The sequence below is a fragment of the Hetaerina americana genome, unplaced genomic scaffold (assembly GCF_022747635.1).
Source record: "Hetaerina americana unplaced genomic scaffold, ioHetAmer1.1.p SCAF_2, whole genome shotgun sequence".
In the NCBI taxonomy this organism is placed as follows: Eukaryota; Metazoa; Arthropoda; class Insecta; order Odonata; family Calopterygidae; genus Hetaerina; species Hetaerina americana.
The window spans coordinates 16,318,656-16,345,618 of record NW_027286763.1 but is presented as its reverse complement, the minus strand read 5'-3'; the positions used below and the strand labels follow the sequence as shown (position 1 = coordinate 16,345,618).

At 41.2% G+C, this 26,963-nt stretch overlaps 1 protein-coding gene across 1 annotated transcript; it reads left to right on the top strand.

Annotated features, from left to right (window-relative positions):
- Window positions 1-1,701: 1,701 nt before the first annotated feature.
- Window positions 1,702-22,039, top strand: LOC139687576 (uncharacterized). Its single transcript, XM_071584793.1, has 3 exons — window positions 1,702-1,713; window positions 1,781-1,897; window positions 21,413-22,039. Exons 1-3 carry the CDS (start codon window positions 1,702-1,704, stop codon window positions 22,037-22,039), a joined length of 756 nt encoding a protein of 251 aa, XP_071440894.1.
- The last annotated feature ends 4,924 nt before the right edge of the window (window positions 22,040-26,963 follow it).

Here is a 26,963-nt window from a genome sequence, read left to right as displayed (position 1 = left end):
AGAGTCGACAGTGGTGGGGAATTCTCACCCAATACCTTCAGAAATTGTTGTAAAAATAAGGACATGCGAGTGCAATATATTGTGACTTCTCACAATAGGTGGGACCCCTGAAAGGATGAGTAGAACGCAATTAGATCTAGTGCGTACGAAAATAGCTGAAGCAGGCCTATCTACGAGTAAGAGCTAGAGGGAGAAAAATAATTCTTCGTTAAGTGTCTCAACTCCACAGATTTCCTACAAGAGGCAATATCGTATTCCCTCTGGTGAACATTCTTGTAGAGAGAACGATATATCCACTTTGAGGGTCCTTGAAAGCGAGTAAATAATCACCCAGACCTAACTACGAGTACGTTGGAGCCACTCAGATGATGAAGCGGTTTGCATGGATGTTTGGAGGGGAGCCATTAAAAAGGAATTAGAATCTCAAAAGAAGATTAAAATACGGATATAAGATGGGTCTTAAGAGGAAAAAAAGTATTGATAGAAGATTTCAGCAAAAGGATTATGAAATATATTAAGAGACTCCATAAGGCCAAGGTCGCGAATTTCGATCAAAAAGTCATTACTTGCACATTTTGTTAAGAAAGATTGGCTATTACCTCAGATTGACATTACCACTGCATTTTTAAATGGTGATTAGAAAAATTTTAAAGTGAGGGCACCAGACGATTTTGCCTCAAAACGTCAGTTGTAAATTTTATAAGACGCTGAATGGATTTGAGGGTGCTTCAAAGTATTGGAATTATAGGTAAAATATTTTGTTTTAAACCGTGGATTTAAAAGATTATGACATGACAGGAATGTTAAGATTAGACTTGAAAAGCTATGATTTAGTGATTACATAGTACTTTATTAAGGAACGACCCGTGTTTCAACGCTCAACGCCATTTTCAGGAGCACACTAAGGTGACGTTGGACATCGAAATCCGTGTAGTTTTACATAAAGCACTGCAAAATCACGAAGTTGTAATTTGTCATTCTAATATGACTCCATTTCATGAAATTATGCCTGAAACCACCTATTACTTAAATCGAGGTGAAGTAATTTCAAGCCGAAAGAAGAATGAAGAACCATTCACGTTGATTTTCGCGACATGATCGCGACTTCGTGCAACCCACAGCACACAAACAGATGTCAAGTGCAATTTTCTTTCACCAATTCGTGGGTTGTACCCAATTAAATATACAATTTTTTCAATAAAGTTCTCTGCGTTATTAGACAACCTTCACTCACATTAGCAGCAGCGCTATTGGTTACCTTCGTAAGAGCATTGAACGAAGCTCCGGGTCCACCTTCCTTTGAAAGTAATCAGTCTTAATTCTTTAAACATTTCAGACCATTTCCAGCTGCACTACACGTAAGAATAGTCTCTCCATAGACGACCTACCCCACTTTAACACCCTCCACCGACGATTTGTTCAGGTGCAATTCAAATTTCAATGTTGCATATTTCTGGTCACGTGTCTTCTCCATCGTTCTCGCAATCGAACTGAACATGTTTCAAATTGCAACGGTTACCGTCGACGCAATACTGTATTTTAGTCAATTAAACTCGTGTAACACATAAATTACATATTCAGCTAATCATATAGTTAAATACTTGCATATTAAATTAGGCAAATGAGATTGTGACTACTCTCCAGTAAACAATTATCGTGCATATAAACGTTGAAATGTCATTCATTTACGAGCTTTCGAAGATGCTGTTCAAGGTAAGTGAAATATATAACCGTAAATAAATACCTAAATCAGGTGATTTAATCTCTGATGTCCTTGCAGAATGGGCATTCGAAAAATGTCAAGCCCCAGGGGCCACCGACGAGAAAAATACTTAGGAAAAAGTATGGGAAGGAAAAGGACGATGACTTTCCTTCACGCTCACGACCTCCAACAATGGTAAAAGTGTTCGGCCGCAGAGACCTTGGCCTTAATTAGGAATATTCTAATGAGATATTACGTCTCTCACCCAAATACACTACAGAGAGAGGCAAATGTTCATACCTCACCATTACCTCATCTTTCCCAATAGTAATACTTGGTCAGTGGAATAATAATAAATATCGTGCCAACCAAATGTTTCATATTACATGAAAACATTATTTTAAATAATACTGCATTAATTTCAACACATGAGCCAATTAATGATTAATATTAAAATGGCTGCTGGGAAAAAATTAAAACCTGGATGATCTGGCGGGAAGAATATGATAAAATAAGAAATCACGGGCTCATCACTTGTTCGCCTTTATATTCCTGTTTACCAATCTAATGCGTCTTCATTTTTTTCCGGGTGACCAAAGAATTTATCACAACCGTGGTATAACCTTCAATTATTATAATTAATAAAGTCATCTTAGCTGGGTAAAATTCCTTTCCGCACGACTGAATTTCGATGAACCCATTGAAATAGAGATTAAGATTAAATGCATATTGATACAGTTTTAGAAGTGCAAAAAAATGTAGGAATGCCCCACATTGGATGTAACATCACACCTTAAACAATGAGATATAGGTTTTATTTATTAAAGGAAAATATTTTTAACCAAAATTATTGCATACAGGGTGCGTACAATAAGTATTGGGACTGGTCTCAAAAATCAAAATTTATTGCGGTTATCATTAAAATTTCTTAATAATCTTCAAAATGCATTCCTCCTGCATCAATACACTTGGTTCGGCGCGTCTGCCACTCGTCAAAGCCCGCTGGAAGTCGTTTTCCGGAATACTGTTAAGAGCCTTTGCCGTCGCCGCTTGAACCGCCTCGATGGAGTCGAACCGATATCCTTTGAGCTCCTTTGGAGCTATCCTTTGAGATGATAAAGCTGTCGAGAAAATCTTCATCTTCCTGGACGTGGTCCAAATTTTCTTGCGAAATTTCTACCCGCGACAGTTTTTGTTCCTCGCTCAAGACTTTCGGCACCAGCTTCGCGCACACCTTCCTCATCGCAAAATCCTCTGTTGCAATGGTAGGGACGGTTCCGACTAAAAGGCCGGTCTCCTCGCTGATAACGGCGATGGTTAAACGCCTGTCCGAGTCCAAAACCTTATTTACTTTGGCCACCTGAGCATCGGTTCGAGCGGTCGTCGGGCGTCCGACGCGGTGCTTGTCTTCGACGAGCTCAGCGTCGGCCTTCCTTGAACATTTTATGCTACTCAAAAACTCTTGTACGGCTAAAGGCATCATCCATATAAGCCTGTTAAATGAGTTCAAGAGTCTCCAACGCGGATTTCCCGAGTTTAACGCAAAACTTCACAGCGCAGTGTTGCTCGACGGTGCGCTCCATGCTGGCGCGACGGCACCACAAACAATCACACGTCACAAAAATTCACCTCCTGTCTCAACTCATGCCCGGAGGCGACTGAATTTAAGTGCGCCTGAGTGGTGGGGGACCCCTATACCGAGGCGGCCGGTCGGAGCCCCACCTAGTTGAGGCTACAGCGAACCAGTCACGATACTTATTGTATGGACCCTGTAATTCATTGGGTAACTTGCAATTGGTAATTGTCAGAACCAGATTTAAATTCAGATGTATATGTCTACATATATAAATGATAATGCATACATACATTTCCCTCCCCAAGGACTATAACCTTGACGTGGTGGAAGGGCTTGTGCATTCCGATGACCCCTGGAGCGATAGTGGCGGGAGTAATGATAATTACTCCTGGTAAGGTCATGCCAGATAGGTCGAAGGTTAGAAGCCATACGAAAGGTAATCCACGCAGCTTCTGTTCCTCAGTGAGGAGGCTACACAGGCGTCTGACCCCAGTGGGGCGGTCATTGAGTGAGATGGCGTGATAATAAAAACACTATTACCTCTTCTACGGTCGTCACCTCAGGAAATATTTGGAGAGATAAATCGAATGCAGCAGCAAAGAGAACACAACTGAAGACCAAGCCAGTTACAATAGGCACTGAAAATGTTAGGACGATGTTGAGGATAGATAAATTAGCATAATAAATCGTGATTTAGAGAGATGGAGGAATTTCGGGAATCACCGCAGCGATAGATATATGGTAAAGTAGTATACCTGCATGCATGTATAGTGAAGGAGAAGAGAGCCGACAAGGAGTGGCAATAATACTGAACTAAAAGGTAGGAAAACAGTAAAAATAAAGCACGGTAGTGACAAAATACTATTGGTATAAGTAATTTTTTGAATTTTGTATTTTTTAGTACACTGCAAGCTCTCGCTAGGATGTGTGGCAGGGGGTGAAAGCACAACAAACTAATTTTGACCCGAATATTTTACGCCTACCTTGGTCAGACAGTGTTGTTCTGATTCCTTATCGTTCGTGGAAAAAATGCCATCTAAAAGCTATCTGTTGTACACTTAATATCTCTCATTTTATTGACATGATCTCTCCTACCATAGTACGATGGGGGTACTAGTACATTTTCAACATCACTGTTCAAGAGGTATCATTCCAATTAATACAAGAGATTTAATCTGTAACTTAACCTTCGCTCCGCGAGTGATTCCCAGCCTAGCTTTTCTAATATTTTGGATACCCTACTAAGTTTATCATGACAACGGTTTACAATCCTAGCTCCTCTAGACTGCACTCGATCCAATGAACAATCAATTCGGCTTCGTGAGAATTCCATATAACAGCAGCATATTCTAAATGAGACCTTATCAGTGAAAGATGACATTTCTCTTTGACCTTTTCAACACATTTACACAGTACTCTAACCCTAATATTTTGTTAGGCTGACCACATATTCCTCGTTTATGTTTCACCGAGGAGATGTCATGAGTGAGGGTAACACCTAGGCATTTGATCGAGTCTACGCATTCCATTTCAGTGTTCCCGATGAATGTGACGTTTGGGAGGGAATTTCTCTGTCTCCAAAATTGCTCCTTTTTCATCACTATGCATATTTTAAAGTTTAATTCTAATTGCTAAGTGTCGTACCAGCCTTGGATAGCATTTATGTCATCTGACAAATATGCTGTGTCCTCAGGATTACGGATATCTCCGTTATATAATCTGAACCAATATCGATGTTCAGATTTACGTGCCTGCAAGCAAAGAGAGGGAGGAAGAAGTCGACTTGGTATGTGATCAATTACAGGAAATAATTTAGTGTGCTCTTGCATGAAAGCATTTCATAGTGATGGCCATTGGAACAAAACGGTAGAGAAAGGAAGAGATGGTACTGAGGTAGCGGACTACGGTAGTGATGAATTCGCAGTTTCCCGAGCGCCGATGAGGACTTGGACCAAAATTAAATACTAATGAAGCGTAACGTCAGAATCGAGAGGATAAAAACAGGGAAGACGGTTGACGAAATGGAATTTACGAGTAGAAACATTAACCTGAACGACAAGAAAGAAGTATTAGCAGGCTGAAGAGAAAATCATGATTGAGAGAGAATGGGAGCTACGTACTACAGAAGAAAAATGGGAAAAAACTACAGGGAAAATAAACTGGAAAAGAACAAGTAAACCATGGATTACGGACAATATGATTAGAAAGATAATTGGTAGAAGGAAACGGAAGAATATGAACACACAATTTGGCAGAAACCGTTCCGAGCTGAAAGATAAAACTGGCTCGAGAGACCAATAGGGCGAAAAAAAGGCTGGTGAAAGATACAATGCGAGGATATGGAAAGTTTACAAAGGAAGGGTGCAATTGGTACGTTGCACAGGAAAGTGAAAGCACTGTCGGGAAGCAAAAAGGGAAAATCCGTGCGTGCAATAAAAGCTAAGTCTAGAAAATTATTTTTTGAACCAGAAAACATTCAAGAGAGGAATATATAGAAATATGCGGTATATACATTACGCCATGATTCATAAAAAATAGGCATCATTAATGGCGATATTAAAACGACATAGAGGGAATTCAAATGAAATAAGACCGTGGGGATGGACGACATCACCACGATACTATTAAATTGTTTAGAACAATATTACCCGAAGAGTTCTTATGGACTATTATGTAGTTTTTCTATGAAGGATGTATTTGGTCGGAAGATATCCTATAAACAGTGTTAGGCCTACCCCAAAAGAAGGAATGGTAACTAATAGTGAGGATTAGAGAACATTAAATTTGTTTCCGTTCGCAGCTAAAGTACTTCACAGGATCATCAATAAGCGGATGGAGAAGAGGGTATAAGATTACAGAGGGGATGATCGGTTTGGGTTCAATATACATATAAGCAGTCTGATCAAAGAGTATCGCGACTTTAGTTTTCTTCAAAAATTATTTATTTATTCATTAATATTTATTTTATTCCTAATTATATTCCTAATATTCATTAATATTTCTTTTATTATACTTTTTGAACATACCTCGTGTGTGTGTGTGTATATATATATATATATATAAAGATTGTCCGGAAAAACTCATACGAGCGGCACAATAATGGGCTGACACAACATAACACAAATAGAAAAGAATAGACACATATAAAAGAGAAGGCCCCTGAGAGGGCCGAAAGCTCGAACAATTTACCGTGTAAGTGTTCTTTTATATGTGTCTATTCTTTTCTATTTGTGTTATGTTGTGTCAGCCCATTATATATATATATATATATATATATATATATATATATATACTCATACACACATACAAACATAATGTATAACACTTAGCACTAGTGGACACAGACAAAAACACACAGAAAAGAGACTCACTATTTTCGGTGGTCACGACCACCGAAAATTCGAAAAATAGTGTCTCTTTTTTGTGTGTTTTTGTCTGTATCCACTAGTGCTAAGTGTTATACATTATATATATATATATATATATATATATATATATATATATATATATATATATATATATATTGAAGAGGGACCTGATATAAAGTAGGATGATGGATTTTGTGTTTTGTTAGGAGTAATAAAGTGTTTGTCTGGTAGTTGTCCATCTAAAAACCTACCTTAACCGGTAGATTACCTTTATATACTATATATATATATATATATATATATATATATATATATATATATAAATCCAAAGCGATAGCCGTAAGTGATTTCTAACCTAGATTACGTGACTAAGCTTAATATTCTACTTTATAAATCTAATTTTACAACTCCTCTTGCACACAATCTAATTCGGTAATCAAGCCGACTTAGCAGGGACCGCATTTATTATCAGTATGCTCTAACACTAACTAATACTAAATGCTTGCATCGTTGTTTCAACCCTCTCTCTCCATGTACTCTTTTAATGAGTCTTGATCATCTGCTACTTTTATAGCCGGTCAATGTTTCCCCAAAGACGGCCATAATCGTTTAATAGCGTGCACTTAATAACTCGGTATTTTCGGCGCAGAGCCGTGCATATTGTTCTTCGACGCTGTTGCGTTTCTGCGGTCTTGCACTCATTGTCAGACGGAGAAATTTCGACGCGTGATCCCGAACGGTGAAGGCAGGATGAAACAGCGGGGTGGGAGAGCAGGAAGGGCGGGAAAATCTCTGCGCAAGGGAAACTTACGACCGGCGTTGCGATTACGATATCGGGTAGAGTTAAGGAAATGGAAAATGAATGTTTTGTAACACAAGCCCGGCATTGAAAAGATTTCTTTTCCTGCGCCTTCTCTCAATTATGCTGCGTGTTTATCGAGCACATCGAATTGGAATCGATCCTTCTCCTTCCGATTGACTGCAACTGCAATTTTTTTCCTCCACTTTAGACATTCCATTCCTGAAAATAATAGAATTAAAATGATTGCAAGTTCACTGTATCCTGAGTGATGGAAACTGCCCAAGATAGCCGATTTTATATCTGCGCTAATCAGATATTGCATTTGTCCTTCGTGTTCTCCTATGCCCTCGCAGTTTACGTCGCTTGCGTTTTCTTCACTTCCAGAGATAATCTGCAATTGCGACAGAATTCGATGAGGGAAGCTGTTTTATATCCTCATGCTTTGATGCACTATCGATTTTTTTATCTTATTGATGCAACATCTGCTTCGATACGTGTCTCAATAAAAGCCTTTTTTGATTCCTTACGAAAATCCAATTGATGTTCACTACCATTTGACATGTCATCATTTTCACTCTCTAAAAAATTCCCCCCGATTCGACTCGGCTATTTCAGTTAATTATGTTCTAATGCTAATAATTACCGTTTTTTGCAAGGTATGTAAAGACCCATTTGCCCCTATGACTTTGATAGCTCACTCCTGGCTTTTTAATCGGGTAACCCAAGGGTACATTCTCCAGAGTTCAGAGATGTTGAAAAACACAATGACATTTTATGGCTTCATCATTAATTAGAACGTATTACTTGATATTAATTTTAGTAAAATATAATATTAGGTTTCAAGCAAAAAATGCAGTTTAAAATCAATTGAAAGATGGATTCCTCTTCGAACACCAATTACATGTCAGTTTAGCATACTCTCACTAAACGAAAAAGTAATTTCGGTCTTTTGACGCACGGAATTCAGTAAGTATAGGACATTGTCAATCCTTGGCAAAATCAGCACACTCAGAAAGTTGACACCATGAATGGAAATCTCCGATTTTCAGTGCGGGACTGTAGCGTGTCCTCATTGAATAATCCCCATGGACATGAATAATCCCCATGGACATGAATAATCCCCATGGACAATAATCTTCCTATGCAATTACTGTATTAACTGAAAAATGCCATTCTTCTAGCATAACGGTCTTCCAACTTATCTTTGTTGCATTCTCCTGAATTTACAACTGCCCTTCAGAAAACAAATAGCATTACTTCTCATGGTTCTACATTCATGCATTTTGCAAGGCAACCAACTTACACCTCATAATCAATGCAGCCTCCACCACCCACCAAACAGTTCGATGACCTGTGGTCCCACACTCAATCTGGCTGACGTAATTTCCCAAGATTGCTGTTTAATATTCATAACATTGACAACGATTTTCAAATAAATTGGCGTTGAATAAAAACTCTGCGGACAGGAAATTTAATTACTAGCGGACCTCCGAGCTAATTTAAAGCGATAAGCCGTTCAAGAACGTTCGATACCTAGGGGCGATATTTTATAACAATTGAGAACGAGACTGGAGTGTCTACAAAACGTGCAAGATCGTTTTGGCAGGTTTGAGTGCCCGCCATTGACTTCAGTGGAAGTCTGTTAGACAGCCACACGAAATTCGCCAGATCAACGTTTCTCTTTCTGCATGAGGCACAAAAGAGAGCATTCCCATTGCTCCTCGCCTTCAAAGCTTTAAACCAAAAAAATTCCACCTTGAACCAACGCCCCCCCCCCCCGTTGTTCGGTCGAACGAAGGATCCGTACGCACACACGCGATCGGCAGTCGTGGGCTCAACCGTATGAGGAAGTCAGCAGGGGTAACCTTTGCCTACCACCACCCCCCAACCCCCCGGGTACACGCCGTTCTCTTTGTCCGCGCCGCATTTGAGTCGGTGGCTCTCGCTTGTACAAAGGGGGGATGCTCCCGGGGAGGGAGGAGAGTGGGGGGGGAGAGGAAGTCATTCGGTCGAGGTTCGCCGACGGGGGGGGTGAGGAGGGGAAGGGGAGAGTGCCCCCGTTACGTAACGCCGGCCATCCGCCGAGGAAGAGGAGCAGCAAGGTGGGAGAACAGCGGTTGCGTTCTCGAGGATGTTTGTGTTGGGCGGGAGGGGGGGGTTGGGTGGGGCATGCGTGTGAACGACGCCGGTTCAGGGAGAAGGGGAGGGGAGTCTGGGGCGGGAGGTGTAATGGAGGTAGAGGAATACCCGGTGCCCAAGGGATTGCGGCGTGCGGCGGTTCACATATAAACGGCGTGTGGCACGTGCCCATGTTGCCTTGGGTGAGTGCCGACTCGGGGATGGTATGGGACGAACGTGTGGAAACCAGTAAGAGGTCATTTCAGTTTCTGGCTACTCTTTTTGAAAATTTTAATTGATTATTTTTTTGGGAGAGGTGATTGTTAGGACGTTAATGCTTGATCGTATACCACTTGGATAAGACCGCTTTAGATTTCTAATCCGATGATATCCCATAGAATCAATTTCTCCCGAGTTGACGCAGCATCCACAAGGAAGGGTGAGTCCGCAAAGTTCGAGTTTAGTTCTTTTACTTATTCGTCGCAACATTACGACCAAAAAAATGTCAAGTAATCGGCCATAAGGTTGGGGTTTGATGGTTGAATGCAGAGATCAACTTAAGCCCTAACCGGCAAGTATGAATTTCACATACCAACAAGGTAACAAGGGCAACAGTTCCTTATCCACTGTGTCGACTATGGATTCCCAGGAATGTGGTACCCGTAAAATAAAACAGCATTTTTGAAGCTGATGCGACAATTTCAGAATTGCTTGGCAGTAAAAATAACATCATCTTTTATGATTTCAGCAATATGCACCTTCTCCCTGTAATGAATAATCTCTCCCTATAAGGTGTATTCAATAAACCAATGCCAGAACTGGGGCTTGGGGCCTATGGGCTTAGCAGGAGAGCTTGTTTCCCCAAAATCTAGAGAGACTGATAATGAGGAGTAATAATTTCACCGTTCAACGTTCACTCCGAAAAAGGAGTCGTGACATTAATTTAATAACAGCATTAATATTGGCATAATAGCGGGCGTAACGAAAATAATCTGGGACCCACCCGCCTTTGATGCTGGCAGAAATTGAATCTAAGCCCTTCTTTCTTGAAGGGATTAGATGCTTGAAATATTCCCACTTCATTTTCATTTGGGGGAGGGGGTGGCAGGGAAAAGCAGAGAGTTAGATATACTTCAAAATAAGAAGCACCCAATAATTTTAGCCATCTTCATTAGTAAAAATGTCTGCAATCAAATGTCCGAGCAGGTCAACAGTGGAGTAAGGGTACAAGCTGAATTCATTATGAGACCACGCCATAAAAGGGTATTTGCTATTTCAACTCCACAATATAAGGAGGAGCTCAGATACGCAACTCATAAGTAAAAATTTTTAAAACCATCATAATAATCTGCAAATTAAATATAAAACCAATTACAAAAACAGTATAAACGGCTAATTTCCTTCATCGTAAATTACGTAACAAGGCAATCTGGAGCGTAAAATAGGTTGAAATCATTCCTCTATTGTTTGAAAATTGTAGATTCTGTACGAAATTATGCCATAGATATTACATGTGCCAAACTTGTGGCATATTCTCTTTTCGATTCTAATGACACGGGTATTACGACGATTCGCAATACTTTTTTTTAAACTTTTTCATATAAAGCGTGTATTTCCTTAAATGATAACTGTTCGCACGTCATAGTAGACAGTGCCCCTCTTACCTCTGAAAAAAACATCTCATTTATGCATTTGGTACCTTTCGTACCTCAGGGATAGCAGAATATGTAGCATTAGGCATGGCATGTAGCATATACCGCCTAGAGTTGTTATTGGCCCCTTTCCTTGGAAATGGAGTTTGCACCTATTCAAGTCATTCGTCGCGGATTACGTGTTGGGCCTCTCTGTTTGAACAACTAAAACTGGCGCGTAGAAAAATGTATTTTTTTCTCTAACTTTCATCCTTCTTAATTCCTGAAATGAATCATTTCTTTCCTTTACTTCCATCGGTGGTTCTAGAGTTTTGAAAAAGGTGAATTTTCCTAAGAAAAACTAGATTTTCCCGCAGTATTTCTCGAAAGATTGAGTAGTTATTTCAAATTTGGACATTGCAATCAATGACTGAGAAGAAAATCTTTGCCTTAAATATCAGAACCGTCATATAACCCTATCCGGTGAAGAAGAGGCGATAAGACAATGATTATTGAACATTCTTAAATGAAAAGCACGGAAATCGCAGTAAACATCGAAGGTCGATGAGCACTTCTCAATCCTCCTATACAGTGTAATTATTCATTTGCATGCCATGTCAGACGAATTTTTCCGCGAACAACGAACAGGGTGGCTAACCTGCAAGTCATCTATGTGTAATTATTCAATGTGCTGATAAAATAAATTTTCTGGAATAAGTTAACGAAACGATATGCGTTAATCACAGATGTCAAAATATTCTTCAAAAGCAAATTATTTCAATCATTCAAAATGTTAAAGGTGCTGCGGGTTTCCCTTCGACCTAGGATGAATGCCGAGCCAATGCCGCTCCCGATGCAAATATAAAATATAATAAGATCTTTCCGCCACCGTAACACTCTTTGTAGATCAACTATCTCTCCGTCCACCCCCAAAGACGAGATTTTTTTTAAAACAGTGATTCCGAATCGTTCATGTTTTCATGTTTTGATTGTATTATTGTTATTTCTTCTGTCTCTATAACGATTGAGGAATAAAAACCTTGAAAACTGAAACTGAAATAAATCATTAACAGATTACACAATTATTTCATGCTGGGTCTATTAGCAATAGAGATCGACTATTATGCCGTAAGTCCGTACTCAGAGTTCATTAATAAAAGAGAGCGTAATTAAATGTCAGAAAATTAGAATTTCCGTGCGTTTAAAATAATTTGCTGGAAGTGAAATAAACCGCGTCGTATTTACAACATTTCGTGGCTATAATTTACGACCGTCGTTTCATACTCACCGACCAATGATTATCGGCTTTCAAAACTTCTACGCAAATTCCGTTTCAATAAAAATTTCTCGCTGCTCGTAAATGCGGTAGGTATTATATATTGGCATTGGCATTACTACCTTCACAGGCACGAGAGAAGTGAGAAAATTTATGATGAAGGAAATCCTAACGTTTGTATTGGCCTATCCCGATACTGGATTCCCCACTGGCTGACTGTTGGATTGACGTTGTGAACGCCCACGGTGCACCGTGGATGTTAACAGCGCTCGTCCATGGGACGTGGCGCTCCTCAATAGGAGTGATACCTGTGACCTGAGCGTGGAAACTAGAGTATAATTCCTAAGTATTTAATTTTTGCATAGAAAATAGTCCTTTAAATATTGTAGAATGAAAAGCCATGAACCTGATCGTGTGCAACCGATTTAAAATTGACATCTCCCTAATTATTGCTGCTTTCAAATCAAATGCTAATCACCTAACAAGTATATATCGATCAAACAAATTGTCAATATTGCGATTAAATGATAAATATGGGCAATAAAACATAAAATGAGTTGCCTAATTGGGATATACATTTTTATTCAATAAATATCGTCAGCATTTTGGATACTCATGATATTTAAACTAAAAATACATTAGCCTATTTTTAATGAATCGCCGTAAAAGAGAGCAGCTTAAAATAAGCACCAGCTATGCGTATATATTATCCCAAAATCATTTCACCTCATCAGTAGAGCTCCTATACTTGGAGGGGATCGAGATGGTGCGGGGGCTAGCGCACCGGCTTCCCACCCAGAGGGCCCGGGTTCAAATCCCGGTGGTGTTGAATATTTTTCAGAGGTATCTCGATCCCTCCTTGAGGTGCTTTGTGGAGGGCACTTTGAGTGAGTACGCCGTCCGTCGGATGGGACGTTAAACTGCGGACCCCTTGGCGCCTTTCGTAAAGAGTAGGCTAATGCCGACGCCGGGTTTCTCTCCACCCTTCATCCTTTCCTATCCATCCCCTATGGCGCAAATAACCTCAGCTGTCGGTCGCCTCCCCTCAAAACTACTACTACTACTCCTATACTTGGATGCCATTTTGTTTCACAACTAACGCACTTTTTTTTGCGCATAGATTTTAGTAGAAAACGAAGGTATTTATTGATTTAATGACCAAAATTATGAGTTTAATTTCCCGTGAATTAATTAATTTCCATTAAGTAAAACATACACAATACTCTTAATATGCCGTTTTAATTCACGATATTCTAAGCTATAGTTTAAAAAAGTGTTGAAAAAAAATCAGCTTTTATGATGGTAGATTTCATTTTCAATTGTGATACTCCAATGAAAACCTCACCTAACCCGCACCATTCTAGACCGAAAACGATTCCGCTGACAAAGGTACAAATTGTTCGCTCCTTTAGGTCTATGCTGTCAAATTCTATACTAGCCAGCCAGCAAGTCTTAAGTTTTATCTTGAAAACTGGCCAAAGGATTTCTATGAAATCGGATGAACATATTGTTTCCGGGTGAGAGCAATTAATAAGCAACAAGTTCCGATTTCGGGTGTATTTACTGAGGAGGGATGTTACAATTCTCCGAACGAATCACTTTTTTTGTTGAATAAACATTGGTAAGTGATTGATGGGTCACTAAATTTAGCTGTATGGCGAAATTTGTAAAAATAATTAAAAAGGATTCACTCCTCATGCTTCCGTAACGGTTATGATGATAATGTCATTGCAAAACATTTTAGAGTAAATTTTGTTTCAAGGTTTTTAATCTAATGAAAACAAAACCAATAATTATTTTTCTCCGATGCTCAGTCTCATTTTTCTCTCATTATTCCTAAATTTTCAACCTTGACGATTTTCAATTATTATTATATTCCTTGGAATTAACTCAGCAAACTCTAAATATATTTATGGGCAGCATTTTTCACACACTCAGCCGCTTAGCCGAGCCAAGCTTGGATTTACAGGTATTATCTTGGGAGAAAAAGTTTGCACGGGATTCAGCAGAAAGCATCGCAAAACATTCCAATGGTATAAAACCATCAGCGTACGAGAAAGCTGGATCGTAAAAAGCAAGAAAATCAAACCTCTGTGAATTTCGAGGGATATATTTTGGAGGGAGAGTGTGTCGCGGTGGGACGAGATGATTTCAGGCGCGACTGCGTTCGCATGAGTGCCCGAGTGGGCACGCGCCTGCTCCCCCGCTATCAGCAACCGAGGATCTCAGGGGGTGTCGGCGGGCGGAGGGGGGGTGAACGAACGAACGAATGGGGACGGGGAGGCGCTAATGAGCGGACGGAAGCGCCACCAGCGAGTGGGGCGGGGGTCGGAGGAGTGGGGTGGGTGGGCGGAGGAGCTGTGGGGTGGGCAGGCGAAAGTGGAGGTGGCCGGATCCGGCCCCCAGGGTCGAGGGAGGCCGGCGGAGGGCGGGGAGCTCGAGAGGGGGGCAGTATAAAAGGATCCCCGGGCACCAAACCCTCGCATCACAACTGCTCCTCAGCGCCGATATCAGACTCAAGTGCGCCGCCCGTGCATTCCGTTTTTTACGAAGACCCAGGGGAAACCCTCAAGCATGAAGGTGATATTGGTAAGTCTTGAACACCTGCAGAGGCGAAGGGGGTCGCTAGCCGAGAGTAGTAAGGCCATTAGAGTTTTGGGGTACTTCCTGGATGTTGCTGCTCTTTTTTTCGATATCCCTACTAAAATATTCACTTCATGATCGCCGTTTTAGTTTCGAAAGTATATTTACAACACTCATGCACAAGAGGCCGTTGTAACTAAGTGGCAATTTCACAGACTCTGACGGGAGTTAACGAATCGACACGCAATTTTCGCGATAAATAAGTATAATAAAAGAAAAGCAAGCGCATTATCTTCAAAAATTTTATATCAGGCGATTTTATAGATATATTTCGAGGCAAATATCAGCCGTTCGCCATCAATATTTGTAAATGCGTGCGACCATTCTTCGAATGATTTAAATTATGGCGATAAGACTTCATTTTCCGTCGTTAGTGGGTTTCAGCCCTCATTAGTGGGTTTCAACAATTAAAAGACAATCCCTTTATTACACGATGCACTTGTGACGGTTTTTAACGAAAGGCGTTTGGTGATAAGTCCATCCACTAATATTCGCACGATCTGGTAAACATTCACTATTCAGATATGTGTATTAAGGCGGATGTGACGAAAGTAGTAGGTAACCTTTAGACTAATTAAATATTCGGATCGTGGGGTCGTTCTCTCCCAATATGAAAGCTCGAGTTCATCGGGTCCTCCCCGCCTCGCTAAGGTGTAAATCCTGCCCCCCCTCCCCTACGGGGTCCCTAAATCCCCTTCTTACAATACTCCCATATGTATCATGGGCAGAATGTGCGCGTCTATTTAATAGAATTGGCGGAATGTAAAATCCGTGATCCTCAAACCGTCTAACGAGAGGAGTCACCTGTTACACAAATTGTTCGGGAGTGTTTTTTGCTGTTCCTGAAGGAATCTGTCATCTCCGACAGGGATCAGGTGATGGTGGTTATAGGTGGTATAATCACTCTGTTAAAACGAACCAATTAGGTTTGTAGGTTAGGGGAACGGTATGTGGGATGGAAGCAGTGAAAGTTTTGGTCTCATATGCGTTATAGGTGGATCGTCATCATAATTCCATGATGTTTCTACCAGGGGTTTCCACATTTGTGACCGGAAGCTTTTCGTGGAACCTCTGCTACGAATGATAGCTCCCGTCCCAGAGGGCAAGTGGATGAGGAACGTGCCTTCAGCCCCTCCCACTCTCCCGAGGGACTCGGAGAATCCGCAACGGAAATAAAATGGGAGGCAATACTGGGAGACATTCGCGAGCAGCAAATCCGGAAGAGGGAGAGGGACAGAGTCAAAAGCGGAAGGGGGAGAGGCAGCGGGCGTCCCTCTCTTTCCTCCGGAACGTGTTGCTTCTACGTGTGCCTCCACGAAATGCATTTCCGCGTAGATTTCCTCGACTCACACTCGCCATAAAATTAAAACCAATCGTCAACCACTGAAAATTACTCCCAAACCAATTTCAAACTTTTTTCACATCCGAATTCCCACTGTTATCGACGAGGTTAAAACGGACTGATTTGACCCATCCCTCTTGAAGAAGGCGATTCACACGACCAATACGACTCAAAACATTAGGGCAAAGCTGTCGTTCGGACTATAATTTCACTTCGACTCCGGAATGGGCGCAAAGATCTCCGCCACCGCTGATTCTTTTTGGGGGGGGACTGCTTCGCGCGCCCAAATAGTACGATTCCGACACCCCCTAAGCTTGTTGCTTATCCGAAAAAATAACAGTTATGCAAGATGCGATGCGGAACGTACAGGAAACGCGATGCTCATTTAAATGAGGAAAAATTGGCGATGTAGTTGGGCTATTAGGAGCATTACGTTGACTGTGGAAGCATTTGTCAGATAGCGGCATTGGCGACACAGGTACCTTAATTGAACTCGTGAATTAAGAAAAAAATAACAAATAAGTTTAACTCGAAGAGCAACCCTGTATAGTGGATCCGAAACCTGCTTTGGGGCAATACGCGGATCAGTGTAGATTAGAGACTTATGAAATATAGGTACAGAGAGCCATGGGGAGTGCAAGTTAGATAGAAGTTAGATGAGGAGTGCAGATAGATTGGAGGAATAAATAAAGAAAAAGTTTTAAACATGGTGGTAGGTTTTTTAAAGTAGCGTGGGAAATTAGAGGAAGTCCACGCGATGTATAATTGTTGGCAGTGATCCTTAAACACCTGCCTTGAATGGGTGTATTTTTTTACCTTTAAGAATGGTGTAAAATGAGGATGGTATTTGCGGTTTGCCATAAATTCACAGACACTGATTTATTGCAGGAGAAATTTTCCTATCCAATTGCAAACAGTCCTGCGACATCATTTCATTCAATCCAGGATAACAATGACGCGAATGGTTGGGTCGCCTAGTTAGGGTTCCTAGAGAACTTAGATCAAGGGTCGCCTAGATGAGCATTGAGGGTAACGCTGCCTGATTATCTACGCGTACGTTCAATCCTGATTTGGAATTTAGACGTGGCGTCCGGTCTCCGGTTCTGATGATATGGATTCCACTGGTTCCTTGGCACCACTCGAAATCTCTTAGTGCGAGTCTGGCATACCCGAAATTCCAGAAACACACCAGCCAACCGAGGCGGCTTTGTGAGAAACATTACAGTAACCAAATAAGTCATAAGACAACATTAAAATATCTGCTGACTTTCCCAAATTCAAAACTAAAATATCACTTCGGTTTTCAATTTTCTCCATGCAGAGTCGCTAGGACTCAATTATGAAAATATTCGATTATTCTCCTCAAAAGTAAAAAAAAAACACTACACAGGCATCTGTACCATCAAACATTGAAAATGCAAAAGATATTTTTGGTATTCAAACCTAATTATTTGCATAATCTCCGTAAGCGCCTCACTCAAAAACTGAATTACTAGTAGCTCCAATGCGGATATAAAATAGAACATAAATATTCAACTTCTAGGAGGGCGGCCAATACACGAATGTCTTTACAATGTAATGGGTAATTCACTTGACGAATATAATCCTAATTAACGAACAATTAAAAAGTGAAAGCGTCTAAAATCAGATAAAAGAGCTATTTCTTGCGCACCACTTGAGGTGTGCTCTACCTAAGCGCCAAAAGCAAAACCTTAAGAAAAATAAGTACCAACGCTTTCCTCCTGTTTCGCCAACAATATCTAGTTTTTCCACCTCAATTGGATCAGTTATCATGATATTTTCACTGTCTTCTACCAGTTTTATTATAAATTTGAGTTTAACAGTATATATATATATGCATTAGTATTGATTTTATTTAAAACTTTTCGAAAGATATCCGATTGCCGATTGTTTACTAGAATTATTATTAACGATTTACTTACATTACCAGAAACAAAACAAAACACCCAAATATATTAATGAAAAGTGAGTAAATAGACGGAATGGTTTGAGGCGTCACTTAGTGGAAGCGATTCATATCGGGAAAGAAATACTTAGTTATTCCACATATATTTTATTAAACACGACCTATGGTTCGACTGATGGTGACTTTGTAAGCCGAATTCTAGGTCGTGTTTAATAAAATATATGTGGAATAACTGAGTATTTCTTTTCCGAAAAGTGAGTACTTTTCGAACAGTTGAAGGACGTTCATTCTGTCATAAAAATTTATAGAAAACGTTTATTTAGAATGCACTTTTAAGGATAAACAATTATCGGCCCTTCTCATGCATATACGAAAATTATGCATTGATTTAAAATTCCATCGATTACCTTTTTATTACTAATGTTGATTTCCAAAAGTACTTTTTCCAGCAAAATATTTTAAGGAAAAATCTAACAAGAAATATTTGCATATGCGATTCTTTTTCTTGAAAATTTTGAACAATCATCCTGAGGAAATGCACATACATGAAGAATACAATCAATTCCTTTGTCACTTGGGCCCCACTCCTATTATTGCACAGTGAAAGATCAAATAGCGCATGCTGTCGGATTTAAAATGAATAGTAACATTGAACAGTGAGTTTTTAAATTGCACTACCTAAGCACTCCTGACGACGAGTGAAAAATGCTTTTGTACAGAATCTGAACAAAATACTCTTCTCAGTCTATTATTTTCTGTCTAGAAATTTTAAACACTCATCATGGAGATTTTACAAATGCATCGCCATATCTTGAAAGAATAAATTCCTAATCATTATTTAAGCACTAAGTGCATGCCCATAACTCTCTTTATTTCTGGTCAAATTTTCACGAACGTAAGCTAGCAGATTTTCACAGGTCACCAAAACTTGATCAAACTTGCATTTTGCCTCGTTTTTCGGCTGCTTTAAGTAACTTTCTTTTTTTTATAATGATAAATAAATTAAGTTTGTACTTATTATTTAGTGTAGAGTGGATTCTTTCCTAAAGTATAAAATATTTACCCGATGGAAAGTTGATATACTACCTTGATCAAAAAGTTCCCGGAATAACCACCGTGTGGCGCTCCCATCGTTCCGATGTGAGTTCTGTTTTTTTTTTTAAATTGGTACATCTGTTGTTGATATTCCCTTTAAATCTTAGTGTCATAACTTGACATTTGCAAAAGTTACGGTCGGTTTTCGGTATGGCCATCAGTGCTTCCTGCGATTTTTCCATTACTTCCTCTCGGCTGCTAAAACGCGTTCCCCGTAATGGTTTTTTAACTCGATTGAACAGAAAGAAGTCACAGGGAGCCAAATCAGGTGAATTCGGTGGCTGTTGGATGGTATTTGTTGCATTTTTCGTCAAAAAATTACGAATAATGATAGCACTGTGCGACGGTGCGTTATCATGGTGCAAAATCCACGAGTTTTCTGCCCACATTTCTGGTCTCTTTCGGCGAATTGCTTCACGCAAACGTCTCATAACGCCCAAATAATACTCTTTGTTTACTGTCTGGCCTTCTGGCAAAAATTCATGATGCACTACACCGTTGTAATCCATGAAAACCGTCAGCATTGCCTTCTTTTTTGACTGAAAACGACGTGGTTTTTTTGGTCTCGGCTCATTTGGTGAACGCCATTCACTTGCCTGATGTCTGGATTGCGTGTCGTACTCATAAACCCACGTCTCGTCTCCAGTAATGATCCTTTTGATGAATGTGGGATCGGATTCAGCCTCGCAAATCATGTCTTTTGCGACGTCAACACGGTCTCTTTTTTGCATGAAATTGAGGTCTTTTGGCACCAACTTTGCTGCTACACGACGGAAACCCAAATCATTAACCACAATGTCTTGGGCGGATCCATAGGCAATGTTCAAGTCCTCCGCTATTTCTCTGATGGTTAATTTGCGGTTATTGACCAACATTTCTTTTACTTTATCAATTTTTTCACCGACTTTCGATGTCGATGGTCTGCCACTGCGTTCATCATCTTCGATTGACTCACGACCACTTCTGAACCGCTCGTGCCACTGGTAAACGACCGTTTTTTTTAGAGAATCGTTGCCGAAACAATTTTCCAACATTTCCAACGTCCGTGCGCCACTAAATCCGTTTTTTACGCAAAATTTAATACAAGTTCGTTGTTGCAAATTTAAATCCATTTCTGCAATTGTAAAAAATCGCCAACACACAGAGAGATAGATGTACTCTTGGCTACGTAACTTTTGCAAATGTCAAGTTATGACACTAAGATTTAAAGGGAATATCAACAACAGATGTACCAATTTAACAAAAAAAACAGAACTCAAATCGGAACGATGGGAGCGCCACACGGTGGTTATTCCGGGAACTTTTTGTTCAAGGTAGTATGTAAGTAACGTACTTTCAAAGTTCACAATGAATGATGTTTTATTCGACAGTGGAGGCAAAGAAAAAAATCAAGTATAGGCCTTAAGAATGATACATCTTTCCTCCACTATCACCAATCTTTTGATACATCCTGATAGCCGATGGCCAGCCATGGAGTTCAAAACTAATTGAGCACATCCTGAGAAATGGTAGCTTGCCAAGGACTAAATTAGAAGGAAAAATAGAAAATAGGAATTAGAGAGGAAGACATAGGATTAACTACGAGAAGTAAGTAATGGAAAATGTCGGTGCAAGGAGCTGAGAGGGAATGGGCAGAGATTGGCAGGGAACCGGACTAATTTGATAGCTGCTTCAACCATCTTCGGATGGACAACCCCTGATGACATTGATACTTTTTATGTACTTCTTTACATGCGTTTAGAAATTACATTATTCTGAAATATTGCATAAATTAAAAAAAGTCAATAAAGCAGATGTTAAGGTTTTTTTTATGTGTTGGATTGCTGCAATTCGCCTGTTGTGTTTTATCACCCACCACTTTTGTTTTTATGGTACTGCCCGATCTGACTTTTTCCCGGAGAAAAATCTAGCTTTCAATCGTCGTTTCGGCAGGCTCTGGCGTGCCTCCTCGCCGTGGCGTCGGCTGAAGTGCCCGCCAAGGAGCCCGCGAAACCCGAGTCCAAGCAGCCAGAAAAGAGGGGACTCTTCGGCCTGGGCTACGGCGGACTAGGAGACTTCGGCGGCGGAATCGGGACCTACGGCGGCGGAATCGGGACCTATGGTGGAGGAATCGGAAGCTACGGCGGCCTAGGCTTCGGTGGCCTCTCCGGCTTCGGCGAGAAGACGGTCACCATCACCAAGGAGGTCCCCGTTGCGGTACCCCAGCCCGTGGCCGTGCCCGTGATCAAGCACGTGGGCGTGCCCGTGCCGCAAGCCGTGCCCTACCCCGTCATCAAGCCGTACCCCGTCGCCGTGGAGAAGCCCGTTCCTTACCCCGTCGAGAAGCCCGTCCCTTACCCCGTGGAGAAGAAGGTCCCCTACCCCGTGCACATCCCCGTCAAGGTCCCCGTGGCACAGCCAGTCCCTTACCCCGTGGAGAAGAAGGTCCCCTACCCCGTGCACGTCCCCGTCAAGGTCCCCGTGCCACACCCCGTTCCCGTCTACAAGCACGTACCCGTGTTCGTCAAGTCTGGTCACGAAGGATTCGGCTACGGCGGTGATTCCTACGGATTCCACTGAGCGAGCCCGCGGGTACAGGGTACCACCTCGACGACGGCGGCCCTCACCCTCCTGGCAGGGGGCGCACACCAAAGAGAAGATCACACCACGGCCCTAAATCAACTCACCTCAACCACCGGCTTGTGATCCAACTATTAATATAAAATATCGTATGGAGATCGAGCAATAAACGAAGTGCAAAAAAACGACCAATGAATTTTATTTCAATCGCAAATTCCTTTCACTTTTCAATCCATTCGTTTCTAAAAGCGCGGTTCTGTTGTCGAACTTCGTATCTTAAATCGCTTTCTCCCGAGGGGCACAATAGCGAGTTCCAATCAAATTTGGCAACAAGTTGCACGATTTCAGTCGATCAGAAATTGCGAGTACGTAGGGTGCAGGGAGCGTGAAAATAATCTTCCACTCCTGAAATTCCAGTCAATTCAAGGAAACCGACAGCTGTAAAAGGTAAAATGCCTATGGCAGGGGGCTATTAAGGGGAGAAAGTTCCCATTACGTTGTCGGCCCACCAAATTATTACCCAAAAAATGGCATATAAGCGACTTGAAAATTTGTTAAAACATTGCAAGTTTACGAATGTGGGCATTTTATTTTTTCCGACCAATTTTTTTTCTTGTATCTGTAATGTTTATATAAACCTCAATATAGGGCGATGTACTTTAATTTATAAATATGGGCATGAAAAATAAGAATTCTTTCCTCGACTTGATTGGATAATAGCTGGTGCTCTACCGCTCCCACCACGTCCTTACTGCGACTTGCGAGGCATTGTGCAGACACAGATGGCACTCTCTGCAGACGATTTCATCAATTAATTCCTTCCTCCCCAAAAACCACTCTCAGCGATCTGTTGGCATATGAATGGCAACCTAAATTTTATTTCCGGGAGTTTAACGATGATTGGCTCCTAGAGCAGATTTGTCGAGGGTTTTTTTACATTTATTAATGTACATTTAAAATAAGATGGACGAAGAAAGGCATTGCTAGGGAAAATCCGAAAGAGTTAGAAAAAGTTTGTGGAGAAAATGTTACAAGTTGGTGGGACGTGGACGCCCGTGATAGAGGGAAAAAAGTATGCTAATTAAGCGGGGAGGAGGGAGGTGGGTAATGAGAGAGAAGTTTTAAGCATCATGAAGGCAGGTAAACATTAGAAAGAAATGAAGACGGGAATAATGTAGAACAAAAAAGAAATTTCCTATATTACGTAGAAGGTAATAGTCAATAGAGTTGGTGCTCTTATGCACGTAGACAGAGTACCTTGAATGAATAAATTTTACGATTCGGATCGGGAAATAGTTATTCAAAAAGCAAAAAGCAAATTTTAATGCATAAATTAATAGTTACATAATTTGTTGTTGAAACGATGAAGCTATATAATAAAAAGACGCTTAAAACTCTCAAAATTCGAGCTCGTAATAAATCCTACCCAAGCTGCACAGGGTAGTTGTAGTGACTAATTGTCAAAGAGAATATCATGCTAAGCATGTGAAAGTATCATATGAGAAAACTTCATTCAGTAAAAAATAATTTTGGCACGCCAAACATCGATTGGTGTTTACTAAAGAAAAACTCCATTAATGTTGGCTTAATATGTCATTACAAGAAATCGCTCCGGCTTTTCGGCATCAAAAATGAAAAATAGAAGGGTGTATTTGATGCGTCATTGCACATTGAAGAACATTCTTGACATTAGATAAGAAAGAATTAAAAAGGACTAATTTCCATCAAAAATGTTGGTCTCTAAGAATCTTGATGGTCATAATCATTCGGCACTCTGCCGGTTAAGGTAGGTTTTGGATGGGGACAGGCTACAAAACGATACGGCGACAATTTCCTTGTCCCTCATAACAGAACACAATCTGAAAGCCCCTCTTCATCTTCGTCTACTTCCGTTTTACCTTCATTCCATCTAACATCTCTATTCTATTTCTGCCCCTTCCTCGTTTGTCCAACATTCTCCCCTCTATCAGAGTCACCAACATCCCACTGCCGATCAATAGACTTTTCATCCAATTTCCCTGTCTACTAATGATTTCTCCCAGCAATCCCCTCTACTACCCCACGACATCTAGTACTATGTTTGTTTTCCACTCTGTCCACTTAAACTTCTCCACAGCCACAGTTCAAAAGCCTTAAATATTCGCCTATCATCCTGCTTCAATGACCATGTTTCCGGGCCGTGCATAACTACACTCCATATCAAAATTTTAACGAGCCTTTTCTTGAAATTCTCAATCAACATTATATTCTGGCATGGCCACCTAGGCTGATTTGGTCGACGTTAATAGGCCAACCTGAGTTGCTAGACTAAACTACCCTGCTCAGGGCCTGGGTATTTGGTAGATGCTGTACTGCATTCGTAAAAACTATAATGTAAATAAACTCGATAACAATACAGTCTGGTTGGAAAATTAAGACTATCGAACCACCACTGAAATCTAACATGCAAAAAGTCTGTCCCAAAAATAGTAGGACTGAGTTGATTGAAAAAATGCATTGCCAGAGTTGACTTATTAACTCAAAAGTCTTCCAAGTAGCGCCGCTGTGCGTCCACACACCGCTGCCAGCGGGTTTTCCACGCCTCGTACGCTTTCTGGAAGGGGGCGCCCAAGATGCTGCTAAGCTCCCTCGTCACGACCTGTTGTAACGCTTCCACCGAGCTGTGGTGACGTCCTGTTGGTATAGGATTTGAAGCTGGGGAAGAGGAAGAATCCTGGTGGGGCATTGCCTAAAAAATTTTAATCCTCAATCACATAGTCGAGAAGCAGATTCGCGTGCAAGTTTCATTTTTTTCGTCCGAGAGCACTCGCGGCACCAACTTCGCACACACCTACCTCATGTCCATGCTTTCGGTCACAAGTCACTGCAAATCACTTTCAGGGATGCCAAGTTCATCAGAAACCATGCGAATACTTCATCTGCAATCCCTTTCCAACAAAGCTTTCACTCTTGCAAGATTTTCTTAACTTTTTGAGTTCGAAGGGCGTCCTGAACGTTAAGTGTCTTCTCTACCCTCCATCTTCTCTACCCTCCCGAAACAACTTTTGATACTCAAAAACACCCGTTCTAGCATAGCATTATCACCATGAGCTGCCTTGAGCATGTCATAAGTCTCTTTCCTGGTTTTGCCCAGTTTCACGAAAAATTTAATGGCAGAGCGTTGTTCCAATAACCGATTTATGACGGAGCGAAACAAGATCACGTTACAGAGTTTCGCAAACGAGCTAGCAATCCGCACTCCGCAAACGCTGGAAGCCAACTGTCCCCATAGAATGTGTTGCCATAGAAAACTCCATAGTGGAGAAAATACCATAGCTCCAACGGAATATTCCAAGGAAGGCCACACAAAGTTTACCAGATGAAAGTACTATTAATCACATTGACCATATAAAAATAGGGAGACAACATGCATCTTATATCCTCCAAGTGGACAGCTATAGAGAAGCCGACAATTGATTCGGATCACTAGTTGGTACGAGTGGAATATAAACGACGTATTGCAATATATAGATCTATTCGGGAGAAAAAAGTACCAAGGACAACAATCTCTCAAAATGAAAACGAAAAGAAACTGCAAAACAATATGAAGCTAAGCCGGAAAAGATGTTTGACTAAACAACAGAACTGGAATATCGAAAATTTTGAAGAAAAAGGTTTCCGCAATTTCACTTCCCATCCCGCGGACGGTGTACCCACTTAAAGTGCTCACCACAAAGCTCTCCGAAAAAGACCTGCCTTCCTCGGGATTCGAACCCGAGACCTCCGGATGCGAAACTCATACTCTATACACCACACCATCTGGATCCCCATTTGAACTAGAGTAAACATCTCAATAGACGGAGTTTTTGTTTTAAAAATAGAATTTTATCTTGACGAAAAACTACATGCAATGCGTTTCCCCCAAAACCACTATTATTTTTAGGGCAATTTTACTGCTTCGCCAATTAATCAACTCAAGTTTAATTCACCAAGAGATTGGTGGCCAAAGTAAACAATGGAGCGCAAATATTATCCATATTTCTCGATTGAACTCGCCTTTCTGCGAGTTTCGGGACAATGTGCCATCTTTAGATAAGCTGAAGATCTACGTTAGCATAGAATTTTTTCGATAACATCCCCTTACCTTGTTCTTCATTGTCCCAAGGCCCGCTGTCACCCTCCCTCGTAGCCGTTCGGGGTCGCCTCTTTCTCGCTTCCCACGGCGATTAAGCTCCCTCCGCGCGATCACCTTTCACACGAAGATCCGCCTTTGGCCTCCGCTGAGGGTGCACGCTAATCCTTTCGCGGGCATAGCACAAATGGCGTAACACACGCACGAACACGGGAAGCACACACGTAAGCACGCCTTCCTTCCTGGGGTGGGAAAGGCCAAAGGGTGGGAAGGCCGACCGAACACGCCTCTCCTCGCATTTAAGTCTCGCGCTACCTCCGCCGTACCGCACGAGCGTGTGGAGGGACGCGGCCCATGGACGCATGGGGCTCGCCGTCGTTCCGACCCCCCAATTGAAGCGGGCTCCCTCGAGCAGTCCATCCCGCCTGGTCAACGGGAAACATTCAGAAAAATAAATTGGGCAGGCGTCAACGCACGGTATTTCATCGTTTACGTATTCAACTACGCGTAGAACAATTACGTATGAATTTGACGTAATTACAAGACACGTATTTTATAACTCTTTTCAACTCAATCGTAACAATCAAAACATTTTATTACATTAATATGCTGCAGTTTTTAATGTTATTTCACCCTTCGGAGCGTAAACAAAAACTCTCGCCAGGAAATGCAGCAATTTAAAGGCGTAAAAATCATTCGCCTTGTCCGAGGTTCCTATCAAGGCATTTTATTTTTACACTTTGGAATTTTTGCATTTAAATTAATATTTGCGGATGACTCAGTTATAGTTATCGTCGCGGCATCTCCCACAGT

What these genes read in the sequence shown, in the direction of transcription:
- LOC139687576 (XM_071584793.1), top strand. An exon ending in GCTCACGACCTCCAACAATG is followed by an intron (nt 1,898 to 21,412) that starts GTAAAAGTGTTC and finishes TCGTTTCGGCAG; the next exon opens with GCTCTGGCGTGCCTCCTCGC.